General features: G+C 42.2%; 1 protein-coding gene across 1 annotated transcript in view; it reads right to left on the bottom strand.

The window, feature by feature from the left end:
* The window catches only part of ush2a (Usher syndrome 2A (autosomal recessive, mild)), a 236,098-nt gene that overhangs the window by 35,503 nt on the left and 185,378 nt on the right, over positions 1 to 15,217 (bottom strand). Inside the window, exons 54-55 of the mRNA XM_056234074.1 lie at positions 8,014 to 8,168; positions 6,532 to 6,730 (exon numbers count right to left, since the gene is read on the bottom strand). Of these exons, the coding sequence (XP_056090049.1) occupies positions 6,532 to 6,730; positions 8,014 to 8,168 (354 nt within the window). The remainder of the gene's footprint in view (positions 1 to 6,531; positions 6,731 to 8,013; positions 8,169 to 15,217) is intronic.

Raw genomic sequence — 15,217 nt, 5'->3', positions numbered from 1 at the left:
ACATTGCTTTTTTAAACACCATCTGCAACAATCACCTCTACACTTACACATGTGCTAATCAATTTAATAATAAATATAGTATAATATATAATAATATCATTTCAAAATATAAAATGTGAATATAATTTAATATATGTAATACTAAATTATAATGTAGTTTTAAATATATATATATAAAAACTATCCATATTTATATGAAATATAAAATTCAGCTGATTTAAATGTATAACAATGTATTACATTAAATGTACCTCACATAACAGCAAATAATACACTGGAATCCCTTTGAATGTTTAATGTAATACTACAGCCAATGGCCCACTGAACAACTAAATATAAATATATAAATAATAGAATTAACAAGCTTTTTGATTCATTAATCTATATATATATATATACTGTATGAAATGAAAATAAAATATTATTTATAAATTATTTCATGTAACATCTCATTTAAAATGAAAAAGATTGGGTTTATATTATTTAATTTAAACAGTAATTTGGTGTCTAACACAGCACCTGTGACAAAGATGCAGCTTCAGCAGTCAGAACTCTAAATCTGGTTCTAATCCTGAAGCACTTTAAATCTCACTTTAATCCTGAACTCTGCGCACCCCGTAAAGCCGTGCTGTGTCCGTCGAGCACTGCCTCCACATCTGGAGGAACACATGCACCCGTGCTCCTGTTTAGTATGCCTTACGGCCTCTCTCATTTAACCCAAACACAGATCAATGTTTTCAGAACGTTGAGCTGTGTTTGGGTTAAGTAAAGAATTCTGTTGAGCATACTAAACACAGGGGAAAACCACTGAATATTGCCTTTAAAGCTTCACTTCACACATCGCCATGCAAAACATGTCCAGGTGTGTATTCTAGAAGGGCTAGGTTATTATAGTGTTGAGGGGTAAGTTATTATAGCATTTGGTGTTCAGGGGGGCTGAAAGCATTCGCATGGCGTAAATCCAACCTAATTTAGAGATCAATCTACTTGGGTAACTAATTGGAAGATTACATTATTCAGAAAACAAATCTTTGAATGATTAGTCAGAAATAACCTCATGGAGGTTTAGAAATAATATTACTAAAAGCATTAACATCCCAATTTATTATTATTATTACAATACATAGGAAACAGATTATTTAATTTGAAATATTTTACACAGACAATACTATTTTTATGGACTCAAACTAGCACTTAAATGAAGCATATGCTGTCTAATATCAAGCCGGAAATCGTAATTATTAATATGCATGTATATTATACCAGAAAAAATATATATTGATCCATTCACAACATCACCCTTACATTTTGATATTCCATTCAAACTGAAGGGGGCACTCTTAGCCTGTTAAAGACATATGCACCTTTAATGAAAATTGCAAATAAATACATATATAAATAAACAGGAGTAAAACAAAAAAAATCAATCATTTTAGCTCTAACCCCTCTAAGCACACAACGGCCCATTTGTAGCACACGGCTAACACAAAGTGAAACAATGCCGTAACTGTCATCCAAATTGCTCCGTACAGCACAGTGAGGAAGTGTGAGGTAATAAACGATATAAAAAGGTATTTTATTGACAAGCTGCCATTTACTGTTTGCATTAGAGAATATGAGAAGATGATAGGTGCAATTCCTGAACGTGGCGACCTGATGAGAAAAGGCCTGCAATGCTTACTCACTTTACCTGCCACATTGATAAAAACCTCTAAATAATTAAGTGCCCACTTCCTGTCTACAATTACTTAATGTTTTTTTTTTCTGTCTGGAGGGGATTATGAAGCGATCTGTGGGCTCTACGTGTCAGCCAAGCTAGGAGACTACCCCTGATGCCTTTTATAGGATCAGTTTCCTCCCGCTCACGCATAATTTAGGAGGCAAAGGTTCTTCTCTTCTATCAGGACATGGGCAGACCTCTCTGAACCCTGATAAAGCAGCTGCACATGGAAGACTGATAAGCCAGGTGAAGGGGTTTGAGAATGTGGTGCTGGCTAAAACTAACCAGTGACTTTATACACTTACATAAGATTTTTCCTTATAATGACATGAAGTCTTTCGGTTTTTAATTGTGTAACTTGGAAATATAAAGTATGTTACGAGCTGACACGTTTAGAATACTTTTCAGAGCATTACATTTTATAGAAACATTCAATGAAGATTAAAATAGAATTAGTTTTAGAAATAGAATTAAAATGCTAGTACTGTATATTAATAAATTATTAATTCATTTACAAATGTCCAATTAAACGCATGGCTTGCAACATAATTTATATAATTGAGAGCAATAATTCACATCAGTTAATGAAAAGCTATACATATTTTAGATTCTTTGGGGAATTTATACTTAATTTAACAGAAGCTAATTTACAATGATGAAGTGACTATGCGATATTAAGAGTTTTATCTCACAGGCATGTAGAATTTTTTTAACTCAAATTTGGACTAATAATTTGGCATGCACACTAAAAAGAGTGGCATTTATGGTGTTTTTTTATTTATTTATTTATTTATTTTTAACTATTAATTTCTGAATTTTTATGCAATTTAAATAATCATACAACTTAGTTAATCAAAGCACATTTCACACTGCTATTTTCCATCGTGCAAAAAAAGTGAAATAAATAAATTACCTTCTTCTACCCTATTAAAATAAAGGGCATTTGAGGTGTAGTCTATAATCTTAATTGTATGATCTAAAAAAATAAAAATAAAAAAAATGTAAAAAGGTAAAAAAAAAAAGCTTTTATAAACGTTTTTCTCACTCACTGGATTTTTCCCAATGTGTTGAAGTCACAGTCAAAACTAATAATGCTTTAATTATTGATGCCTTTCATTTATTTGGTCTTTATTCATTACAATACCAAAGGGGACAGGAACTGTCTTTGTCACTAGGAGTGCTGTCATATGAAAGGGCCGGCTCTCACAGTGTGTGTGAACGTGCGCACAGCTCCTGTAGCTACAAAGAAATGTTTGAACACGATCTCTTTCAATTCCATGCATCACACACAACTTCAATAAATTTCAGTTTTTGATGTATATGTAGTAAACTCACATACACTCTTAAAAATATTGGTTCCAATCCAAAGTGGGGTTTTTGCAGCAATTCCATAGAAAAACTATTTTGGGGTTCCCCAAATAACCTTTTAGTGATCAGTTCTTAAAAGAATAGACCAATTTCTTACTATAAAGAACCTTTTGTGCAATGAAAATTTTTCAGGGAAATTAAAATTTCTTCATGGAACCAGAGATACCAATCAAGAATCTTTATTTTTGTATAAAATTGTGCATATAACAAGCACTCAAATAAAACTTGCTTCTAAATTAAGTTTTAGTCTTAATAGTTTCATAGGTACCAAAGAGGAAAAAAAAAAGCTAAATCTGTAATCCAGTGACTCTAATGTGGTGTTTAAAGTGGCGGCTTTGTTGCCACAAAGAAAGCAAGCAGGAGGCTTGAGCACTTTGGTGTGTGTTTAATCATGTCAAGTGAGGGAAGGCAGGAAGTTTGGAGGTTTTAAGGAGCACGGAGGTGCTTCCCAGCAGCAGTCGGCGCTGGAGCACAGACGCTCAAGGCTGCCCGAGCCGGCGCACGGCACAAAACACTGGTAGGATTTACCGCTCTGCGCAGAGGGACATGAAAGTCTCAACGCGGCTTTAGAGCCTCTCCACAAAGGAAACCCCGAGCAAAGGCATTTTGCAGCCTCTGCCAGCGACTGAACGCCATCACCGCTGCCTCACATCCCAGCCAGCGAGACCGCCTTTGCCTGCCATCACCCCCAGCCAAGTCTTAAACATGCCACACTGCCAGCCGGCCAAATCTGCCATCAGATCCCCTCCCTCCCCACTCACCCCAGGATCCAGGACTGGATGATTTGTTTGGTGCGTGCCGTCGCTGCCAACTTCAGGGCCTTCAGAGGAACAGAAAGAACTCGGAAAGCCCCTTACCGCCGCTACTAGCTGAAATATCTTTGGTCGACAGCAAGTTGCAGTTGAGCTCCAACCATTTGAAGGTCCCTGCTGATTTCAAGCTTATTTACAAAAATGTGGTGCTTCCCAGTGGCTCCTCTGGAGTGCACAGACAGACAGCCTGTGGCTGAGCGCTGCTGAAGGCAGGGAGGGAGGTCTGAGCTTGTGAGAACTACACGCCAGGAGATTCCTCAAGTAGATCAGCTAAACACAGGAAACCTGCTGTTTAAACATCATTTGCTTTCAGTGAGACTCTGCCTATGAGGTGTTTAAGCTACACAGACTGCACAGTCAACAGTCTCAAAACACAATTTTTTTAATAATATATTTAAATAAATGAGCCTGATTTTCTCCTGGACGTCCGTAAGCTCAAACACGGGAAGTGAGGATGTCATTCTCTCCGGTGTTATGGGATGTTAGCATTCCCAGAGTCAGCCATCTCTCAGAGGAGCGGCTCCCTGCATGCGATTCATTCAGATTAATCCTGACTGGAAAGAGATCAGATGCTCCTCAAAACGATGTGCCCGACTCAGGTTTGATAATCATGTCAGTGATAGTGTCGACAGGCTGGAGCGAGAAACATTCTCTCTTTTTCCTCTCTGCATGAATTATGCGTTTCATATTGGTCCGTAGAGACAGACACTTACAGCGCATATGTGCTATTTGAATAGGAGCCCATTCAAAAAGATCATTTAAAAGAAACAAAATACATATTCCAGTCTAGACAACAAACAAATAAATAATTTTGCTACTACTATTGTTATTATTGCTGCCAATTGATTACACATTTTTTTAACTGAATTTATTACAATAATAATAATTATATTAACAGCAGTTGCATGTATCAATATTTGAAAAGCTTCCAAAAATTACATTACCATTGCAGACATTATAAAAAGTGGCTGCTTTTGAAGACAATGTGTACAAAATAGCATGAAAAATTAAAATAAATTATTATTATTGCTTCCACTTGATTACACATTTATAATTGAATCTACTGAATTTAAATACATTATTTACCTATTATAATAATTACATTACTAGCAGTTACATGTATCAATATTAGCTGAGAAAAGCATTTCATTATGGCTGCATTAAGACAATGGCCACAACAATGTAAAAGAAAATTTAATAATTTGGTAAAACAAAAAAAGTGATAAAACAGATACTGCTCAGAGGAAATTGTAAATCTTCCTTGGAAGGAAATATATTTGTGAGCACTTAATCTAAACCCCTCTCTGTGTGTGCTGGCTGTTGTGCAGCTGTCCATTGCCATGTGCTGGGCTGTGCAGAGTCGGGCGGCACTGAAAGTGGGAGTGCGCCTTGTGCGTACCCTTGCGGTGGTGACGGATGGCTCAGGGCCAGGAACACTGCTCCTCTCCCAGGCAGATAAAAGAAGCCCCACAAATCAGCGGAGGCCTCAGGAGTGATGGGCAGGACGGCTGCTCATTGCGGGAATCAGGTGTAAATTCAGTCATTAGATTGCTTCCAGAAACAGCATGCATAAATAAAGGCAGGGCACGTGGAGGAGACACGGCGGATTCTCGCTCTCTTACTCTCGCTGCTGCTGCCGTCAGGGCCAGCATGGGGCAGCGTGTAGGGGGCGGCTGCTCTCTGCTGCTAAACTGATACATCACTCGCCCTCTGACTTTCCTCTTTATTCCTCTCTCTCATTTAGTACTTTCCTTATGTTAAAGTAAAATAGTTAAAGAGTTTATAGGTATTAGACACAAACTTTTCTTCATTGTTAATCTATTTTACAGTTTAAAATTTATCAGGGTTACTTAATCCGCTAAGTAAAAAAGCTTTGTGGACTGTACTTGCACGGTATAATAATAAGTCTTAGAAAACAGACATCTGGGAAACAAAATGCAGAGATATATATGATTCACCTCATAAAAATGTGGGTCCTAAAAATAAATCCTTAAACAAAAGTAAAATAAATAATATTAAAAAATAGATATAATTTTAACTACAGATCCTTCAAATCTATAGCAAGAACTACTGTATATATAAAAACGAATTAATATTATTTATAATATTTAATATTTTTAAACTGTTTAAAAATATGGTGTTGGAAAGTTGCTTTTTTTAAAGAAGCCTCTTATGGTCACCAAGGCAAGTAATATTGTGAGATATTATTACATAATTTCTAAGTACTTTTTTCTATTTTAATATATTTAAAAATGTAATTTATTCCTGTGGTGGCAAAGCTGAATTTTCAGCAGCCAGTCTTCCGTCTCACATGATCCTTCAGAAATTATTCAAATACTATACTGATTATTATTATTATTATTATTATTATGTATGTTGAATATTGATCCGTTGTGGTGTTTAATATTTTTGGTGGAAACCATCATACATTTGTTTCAGGATTCTTTAATGAATAGTTAGTTTAAAAGAACAGCATTTATTTGAAATTTTTGTAAATATTTTTGTAACTCTTTACTGCCACCTTCATTTGAATGTGTCCTTTGTGAATAAATGCATCTCTTTCAAAATATAAAGAAATAATAAAAAATCGTACTGATCCCAAACTTTTGAAAGGTAGTGTATTTGTGATACCTGTGACATTGTAAGCCATCTCCCCCTCTGTTTCTGTGTGTATCACTCCAACACCGCTCTGATTGATGTGGTACTCCCGGATGATACCATTCGGTTTGGCTGGAGCCACCCAGCTGATCTTTAGTGCCCCGGGCCACAGCGCGCTCACCACTGGAGCGGCGATTCCCTCTGGCTCCCCCTGGACAGTCACTGCCACAACCTGGACACACAACAAAAAGAATTACAGAGCAATTTGCCCTAATGGAGGCTTGGATATCCTGCTCTAATAGAATGTCACTAGTGGTTTCAACTCTTGTCTTTAGGAGTGGCAGACTATTAGGAAAGGGCCGTGAGAGGTGGTTAAGGTGTTTTTTTTCCCGGCTACGTGTAGTCTGGCCCGGTGCTGGCCTGATGTGCTTGTGAGCCTGCAGAGTGTCCACAAAGATTAAATCAGGTTCCTCATTCCCACCGACAGAGCTGGCTGAGCAGGGTCCCGCTGAACGACAACAGGGTGCCCTGTGGTAATTGCTCCCCTTGTATTGGGTCGGACAATAATTGCAACTGTTTGGGCAATGCTTGCAGGTGTACAAGTTAATCCAGCTCCACTTAAAAACGATCGTGCGAGGGGGAAGAAGAAAGAAGAAGTGGATCATTGGTGGCCAATTGGTGTGCTGGGCAAGACCCCGGAGGTGTGTGGAAAGAAAAATGGACCTAACGCTGATCTGGGAGGTTCTTTTTACTTTGCCTCTAGCAGATCTGTGCGGTTATTGATAATCGGATCCTAAATTAGACATAAGAAGAGAAGATAGACAGGTTAATTTGCTCTTTCATCAGCTGAGCCGCTGACAGCTATTACAAGGAGACAACAATTATGGCAGGAAGTCAGCTGTTGCTCTTCTTCCATTAGCTTGCCATTAAACATATCCTGTTTACTCGGCACTAGCGACATAACATGGGCATGAAAGGGGTAGTACGACTCCTGCAATACTTTACAAGTGTTTCGTAGCTGTTCAGCACAATGCTTGTAAATATTTGCGGGTAAGACTGTAAAGATGAAGGACAATAGGAAAATGAGTGGGTGGGTAGGAGTGACTATACTACTATATTACTGTATATACACCTTTTTTCTTTTTTTTTTACACCTGAACAGTACCTTTTACAAACATGTTTAAAGTTCCTTCCCCAAAAAGTGTCTTTAAACATATCAAAACATTGATTTGTTAAACAAACGTTGAATCAATATTACACTATTAAATAAATGTTGCTGTGTCCGGTCAGAGCACCCCAACTGACCCAACACAGCGACATTATCTCAATTGATAGCGTTAGTTTGGGGTGGGACTGTGTATTTGGCCAACCAATGGCTGGTTGTGTTTGGGGAAACCCGTTTAGAAATGGTCATTGTTGCAATCCCATTTGGTACCACTAATGGCAATGTAATTACACACTTCACTGTTATGTTGTATGATTTTCTGCCTATAAGATGAGAGGTAGACGACTCACTTTTGAGCTGTCTGTGCAGCCGGCAGCAGTGCAGGCTCTGAGCTGGTACATGTACTCCCGAAAAGGTCGGATTCCTCCCGCATCTGTGAAGCTATGATCGGTGCCACGGTAGCGCTCCTGTCCATCACGCAGGATCACATAGTGACTTATCTCACCTATCAGAGTACATAAAAACACGCAGGGTCAAAAAATGCCTTCAACATTAATTCCACTCAGTGCAGTAGTAAAACCGTTGAACTAACTTTCGAAATCACAACAGATTGGGTGGCAAGCCGTTTGATTAGCACACAGAGTGAAGTCCTAATGAGCAATCAGCATGTTTCTTTACATATTAAGTGGCACAGAAGTTCCCTAAAATGAAGCTTGTTATTCTCACTTAGTGTTTATGCGCATGTGAATTTTGTTCTTCATAAATTATTCTGCCGAGCTATGCAGATTACACTTAATAACAGGCAGGTCTTCAGAGGAGAGATGATAAAACAATCAGCTAGTTCCACTCTGTCTGAGTCATATCATTACAGCCTGAAGAAAAAGCCTGCCATCCAGTTTGTTGGGGGAAATGTGAGTAAATCTTCTGAGAGTCACGACTTCAGGCGTGGATTACCCAAACTGATTCACTCCGTGATTAATCATTTACATAACCAAACCTTCTACTGAATAAACATATGACAATATTACCATGAGAGCAAGAAACTGCATTACTAGCTGTGGCATCTGGCAAAACAATTATGTGCTCTGATTCGAAAGGGAAAAAGAAATCAAACTTTATAGGATTGTTATTTAAAAAAATAATAAACTATAAAGATGTTCAATTTCCAAGAGGTTTCCAGTCTCTACCTATCATTGCTGACTATGAACTGTGCAATGTGCATTTTAGTTAGTTATTATACATTTCCAAGCTGGAAGCAATCACACTTAAAAATGAAGAAACAATATATCCTAAATAGTCCAAAACTGTTGCTTTGTCCACTATATATACAGATATAAACAAACTGTGATTTAAATTAGTCACTGGCTTTTGTGTACAAACTATGAGAAGATTTATGTGTAATTACTGTCTAATTACTAAATTAATCATTTTTTATGTGTAATTAATACAATTCTTAGCACTATATAGTAAATAAAATGTATATTATTATAAAAATTGGGACACCAGATTGGTGTCATCAGGACCCCAAATCTTTACATCATATAAAATGATAAATGGACTGCATTTATATAGCGCTTTCAACAGACCCATGGCCACCAAAGCGCTTTACATATTGCCTCACATTCACCCATTCATTCACTCATTCATACACCGACTGCGGTGTCAGCCATGCAGGGCGCCATCCAGCTCGTCGGGAGCAGCTGGGGTTAGGTGTCTTGCTCATGGACACCTCGACACTTGGTCAGGTGGAACCGGGGATGGAACCACCAGCCTTCCGGTTTGTAGACAACCTACATGAACCACTGAGCCACTGCCCCCCCCTATTATTGTAAATAAAAGATAATATATATATATATATATTAGTGCTGGGCCGTTATCGGCGTTAACGTGCTGCGTTAACGTGAGACTCTTATCGGGCGATAAAAAAAATATCGCCGTTAATCAAAGTTGGGTTGGGATCATAAATAGCTTTTTCGAATATCGTTATATTTTCGCACAATTCTAATGTGTAGTATGACGCCGCGCCTACTGTTACAGATCGCGCAGTAGGGTATTTTCCTGTCAGGGACACAAGGTGTACTTTTACTTTGTTACGTTGGGCGACGTTCCTCTCGTTACTTTATTTTAATGCAATACGTTGTTAAATGAGTTTATTCCAAGCGCGCTGTGTCCTTTGTATGGGCATGAGCGATGCTCATTTACAAATGAATCACTCTTTTGAGTCGATTCTGTTCAAAGACTTCATCAAACAAGTTGTCAGATGATCTGTCTAAATCGGTTCGCGAATCAGTTGATCTGTTCAGTTCCTCGCGCACTGAATCGTCTGAAGCGCTTTCAATTCACACTCGGAGTCGAAACAGGAAGTTCTGTTTCATTCTTACTGACCGCCAGAGGCAGTGTAAACACTATGGATTATCGCAGCGCCAGCTAGATAGGCCGAGAGAATATACCAACAAAGTCACGTGGCGTGACGTATGCTGAGCCCTGGAGGGTAAAGCTACAGTAGCTCAGCACTCTTCCATCTTTATGCTTTCTCGCCTAGTTGAGATAGGTTGTATTGGTTGAGTGACGCGCTGTCAAGTGCAGCTTACAAGAGCAGCGAGATTCGTCCTCACAAGCTGTGACAGCGCGTGTCTACGCCATTTCAAGGATTTGGATTTTCAAGGAATTTTGATTTAAATTAACGGCACTTGGTGAGTTTTGTTTTTTCATATTGCTTCGTCGGTAACACTCTGTGCCTCTCGGTGCAATCCGGTGGCTTGTGTTTGCCGCGCTATGAGTTAACGGTCTCCCGTTGACGTAAGTTATCTACTTAGAGTGTTTTTTCCTCGTATCCATGTAACACTTTTTGTCCCTCGGTTCAATCCGCCGGCCATTTTAGACACTTTTTATCTTTTTTCGTAAAATTTTTGTTGGTATTACCTGTCGGTTCACCCAAGGTAATCGTTTTATTTTATTTTTATTATTTTTTCATCCCGCTTAACTTAACCTTACGGTACTATCCGAGGGTGTTATTAGCGAGTAACTATGGCTCACAGCTCGATAGCCACTGGTTTTCCACAGACTTGTAAGCTGTGCCCTAATAATCTTCTCCCTGACGACGGTCATGACATCTGCCCGTCGTGTTTGGGTGTTCAACATCTGCGAGAGGCTCTCACGGACCCGTGCATGCACTGCAGCCTTTTGCCTATGTCGGAACGACGGCTCTGTCTTGCCGAGTTAGACCCTAATTCTACAGTGAAACTAGGGCAGTTAGATGTAGCCCCTTCGCGCACTCGGAAGCGCAGGGCGTCGGCGGCAGCTGGTGCTCCCCTCCCAGCTAAGAAGGCCAAATCGCGAGATGATGAACATTCACATGTTGAGAAAGGTGCACTTTCTATGACGGTGTCGGTGCTTTCTTCAGAGATGGCAGAGCTGAAACGCCTGCTTCACTCACTTCAGCCGGTCACATCTGCTACACCTGTGAGGATGACACAGGAGGATGAGAATGTTCAAAACCAGGGAGCTGGGGAAGAGTCTCTTGATTCCCCTTGTTTTTCTCATCGTTCAGAGTTTGATGTGCTTTCTACAAGTGCTTCAGATTCCTTTTTCACGATCATGGGGATCCTATGGATGTTGCTACACAACCATCACCTCAGGCTGTTTTCACTGGTTACCCAGCAGCAGAGGGCTCTAGTGGGGGGTCAGTTCAGTCGTCTGGACAAGCCCAGTCCTCCTCCGATGACACTTTGGCTGTGCTTCGAATGGCAGCTGCTCGTCTAGGACTTGATGAGTCACCTGTCCAATCTGCACAAACTAATGTGTTTTTCAGACAGACCACAGCTGCAACTTCTTTTGCCATGCCACCATGTAAGGATTTTGTGGCTGAATTCTCAAATGCTCTCACTGGTTCTGGTCCACCTAAGCGGCGCTCAAAGATTGCTCGAACGCTAGCATCTATGGCTGAAGCAGATTCTATCAGGGTGGGTCGTGCTCTGGAAATAGAGCAGCCTGTGGCAGCTTTGGTGGTCTCTCCTGATGAGGCTCTACGAGGGAATGTGCGATGCCCCAGTGCGCAATGCGGTCGTACGGATTCCTTGCTAAAAAAGGCATACGAGTCTGTTGCCTACATTACTCGAGCAGAAAACACGATCTACCAGTTACTTCTTGCTGCCACCAGTACGCTGGAACCTGCAAATGCAGATCCCTCTATTTCACAATTTCTGCAAACTGCTCTGTTGGCAACAGGCCACGTGACCCGCGAGCTGGGTAGTCTTACAGCCACGCTTCTGGCAGCCCGCCGCCAAGTGTGGCTTGCCCAAGCACGACTGCCGGAGGACTATAAGAAAAACTTGAGAGATCTTCCTTTTGTTCCCGGGTATATCTTTGGTCCAAATGTTCCGGAACTGTTGGAAAAGCGGGTAAAGCTGTCTGAAGCCACTCGTCAGCTGACACAGGTGCAGCGCAACCCTACCTTTAGGATGCCAGCGGTTCAGACCCGACATCACTATGCCGCATCGGAGCAGCGTTTCCGCCGGCACGCTACACCTCAGTCACAGCCCCCTCAAAGACCTCGTGTTCCTGAAGATGCGAGAGTTTTTCGCCCACCTCATCGACAGTTTCCGGGAGGGCCCCGTCAGCGTCCCCCCGCGACCACTAAAAATCGCACACGTAAAGCCTGAGACAGTCAGGCCGGCGGTCGATCGTTTTTCTGTAGAGCAACTGGAGTACTGGAGATCCAACACAGCAGACCCCTGGGTGTTGGCGACTCTGAGCAGGGGATATACTCTACAGTTTCGGCGCCGGCCTCCCAGATTTTCAAGAATTGTTCCTACGATTGTCAGAGACGCGGTTCGCGCAGTGGCTCTCTCTCTGGAAATCTGTTCACTGTTAGAGAAGGGAGCCATAGAAAAAGTTCATCCCCTCGTTCAGAGAGACGGGTTCTATTCAACTTATTTTCTTGTTCCAAAGAAGGACGGTGGTTTCCGCCCAATTCTCGATTTAAGGCTTCTGAATTTGTTCCTGAAGGTCCTTCCCTTTCGAATGCTGCGCACAGCCGATGTTCTACGGTCTGTGACAGCAGACGATTGGTTTGTAAGTGTCGATCTGAAAGATGCATACTTTCACGTCCCAATTGCTGTACATCACAGAAAGTTTCTACGTTTCAGTTTCCTGAATCAAGCATACCAGTTCAAAGTGCTACCCTTCGGCCTTTCCCTTGCTCCTCGCGTCTTCACAAGGTGTGTGAGCGCAGCTCTGTCTCCTCTTTGGATGAGAGGTATGCGTATTCTTCCTTATTTGGACGACTGGCTTCTCTGTGCCCCCACAGAGCAGCAGGCCGTACAAGACTCCAGACTGCTCTTGAGACATGTGCAGAAGCTGGGGTTTTCTGTGAACAAGAAAAAGAGCCGTTTGATTCCATCACAGACCACTACGTTCATAGGAATGACCCTGAATTCCTGCCTAATGTCTGCCTCCCTGTCTCAGGAACGTGTGACAAACATTCTACAACTTTTGGCTCGCTTTCGTCCGGGTGTGTCTTTGCAGTACGAGGTGGTCCTACGACTGATAGGGATGTTAACAGCGGCTACAGTTGTGATCCCCCTGGGTTTACTCCATCTCAGACCACTCCAGTTATGGAACAACAGTTTGCGGCTAGATCCCACCAGACATCGTCATCAACTGGTTATAATTTCTCACCGTTGCATATGTGCGTTGAGGCGGTGGAGACAGTTAGAGTTTCTGAAGGCAGGAGTGCCCCTGGGTGTTGTTCCCTCTCGTCGGGAGTTGGTCACGACAGATGCTTCCCTCACAGGATGGGGGGCAACGTGGAATCGGAGGGGTATTTCCGGGCGCTGGACTCCGATCCAGGCCGCGGAACATATCAACCTGCTAGAACTCAGGGCAGTGTTCTTGGCTCTAAAGTACTTCATGCCGGTTCTGGCAGGCCGCCATGTTCTTGTTCGGTCAGACAATACCTCAACAGTGTTCCATCTGAACCACCAGGGCGGCACGAGATCCCGCAGGTCTCTATGGTTGACTCACGAGATCCTGACATGGTGTCAGCCACGACTCGCTTCACTGAGGGCAGCTCATATTCCAGGAGTGTGCAACCAGACAGCAGATGCTCTTTCCAGGGATCAAGTACATCCAGGAGAATGGAGGCTTCATCCAGATGTAGTGCAGGAGATCTGGCTACGATTTGGAAGAGCAGAGGTGGATCTTTTTGCTTCAGAGATGACCACCCACTGTCGCTTATGGTTCGCAAGGACAGAAGTGTCGAGCCCCCTGGGCCAGGATGCGCTGTCTCACGAATGGCCGAACTGCCTGCTTTATGCGTTTCCACCTACCCCTCTGTTATGGGTGACGTTGCACAGGATCTCCCTGTGCAAGCACAGAGTGTTACTCGTGGCACCACGATGGCCAGCCAGACCGTGGTTTCCTTTGTTGCTGAGACTTCTGACAGGCAATCCATGGAAGCTTCCCCCCAGGAAGGACCTCCTCTCCCAGTTGGAGGCCAGTGTCTGGCACCCGGACCCGGCTCGTCTGCAGCTTTGGGTCTGGCCATTGGGTTAAATCCTTCCCTAGAGCATTGTGACCCTGCTGTTATTCACACCATCTCTAATGCTAGGGCTTCTTCCACACGACAGATTTATGCTTCACATTGGAAGCTTTTTTCTGCATGGTGTGAGGAACGGGGGCTCGATCCTGCAACATGCGACATTCCGCGTGTCTTAAGTTTTCTTCAACGTTTACTGGAGGAAGTAAAAGCAGCTTCCACGTTGAAAGTGTACGTTGCTGCAATTTCTGCATATCATGTTCCAGTTGGTGGCTCTTCTCTTGACTCTCACCGTCTTTTCTGCAGTTTTCTGAAGGGCGCACGCCGTCTGAACCCTGCTCGGAATCCTCATTTTCCTGTGTGGGATTTGTCACTCGTACTTGCATTCCTGTGCTCACCCCAGTTTGAGCCCTTGCAAAATGTTGACATTAAATGGTTGTCCTTGAAGACTTCTTTTTTTGTTGGCTATTGCTACGGCGAAACGAGTCAGTGAGTTGCACGCGTTGTCTGTTAGTGAACTGTGCTTGCGTTGGTTACCGGATGGCTCCGGGGTGGTTCTACGACCCAATCCTTCTTTTCTTCCGAAGGTCCTTCTTCCTCAGTTCATAAATCAGCATATTGAACTGGCCTCCTTTCAGACTTCTTCAGGGTCCGATTCAAGTGCCCAACTCTTGTGTCCTGTTCGGGCCTTGAAGTGTTATGTGAACTCTACTGTTCAATTTAGACGGTCAGACCAGTTATTTGTCTGCCATGGTGGTGTGAAGAAAGGTGCTCCATTGTCGAAACAGAGGTTGTCGAACTGGATAGTGGAGACCATTACGCTGGCTTACAAGGCGGCAGGGAGACCACTGCCCTGGAGACTAACTTGCCATTCCACTAGGGCCATTTCATCTTCATGGGCTGTTTTTAGAGGAGTTTCCCTGGTGGATATCTGCACTGCTGCTACCTGGGCTTCTCCATGCACGTTTGCCCGGTTTTATAAGGTCAACGTTGCTGCTCATCATGCCGTTAGTTCT

The sequence above is a fragment of the Rhinichthys klamathensis genome, unplaced genomic scaffold (assembly GCF_029890125.1).
Source record: "Rhinichthys klamathensis goyatoka isolate OS25496 unplaced genomic scaffold, OSU_Roscu_1.1 h1tg000387l_1, whole genome shotgun sequence".
Classification (NCBI taxonomy): domain Eukaryota; kingdom Metazoa; phylum Chordata; class Actinopteri; order Cypriniformes; family Leuciscidae; genus Rhinichthys; species Rhinichthys klamathensis.
Note: the sequence above shows the minus strand (reverse complement) of the source record. Positions and strands in the feature narration are given on the sequence as shown.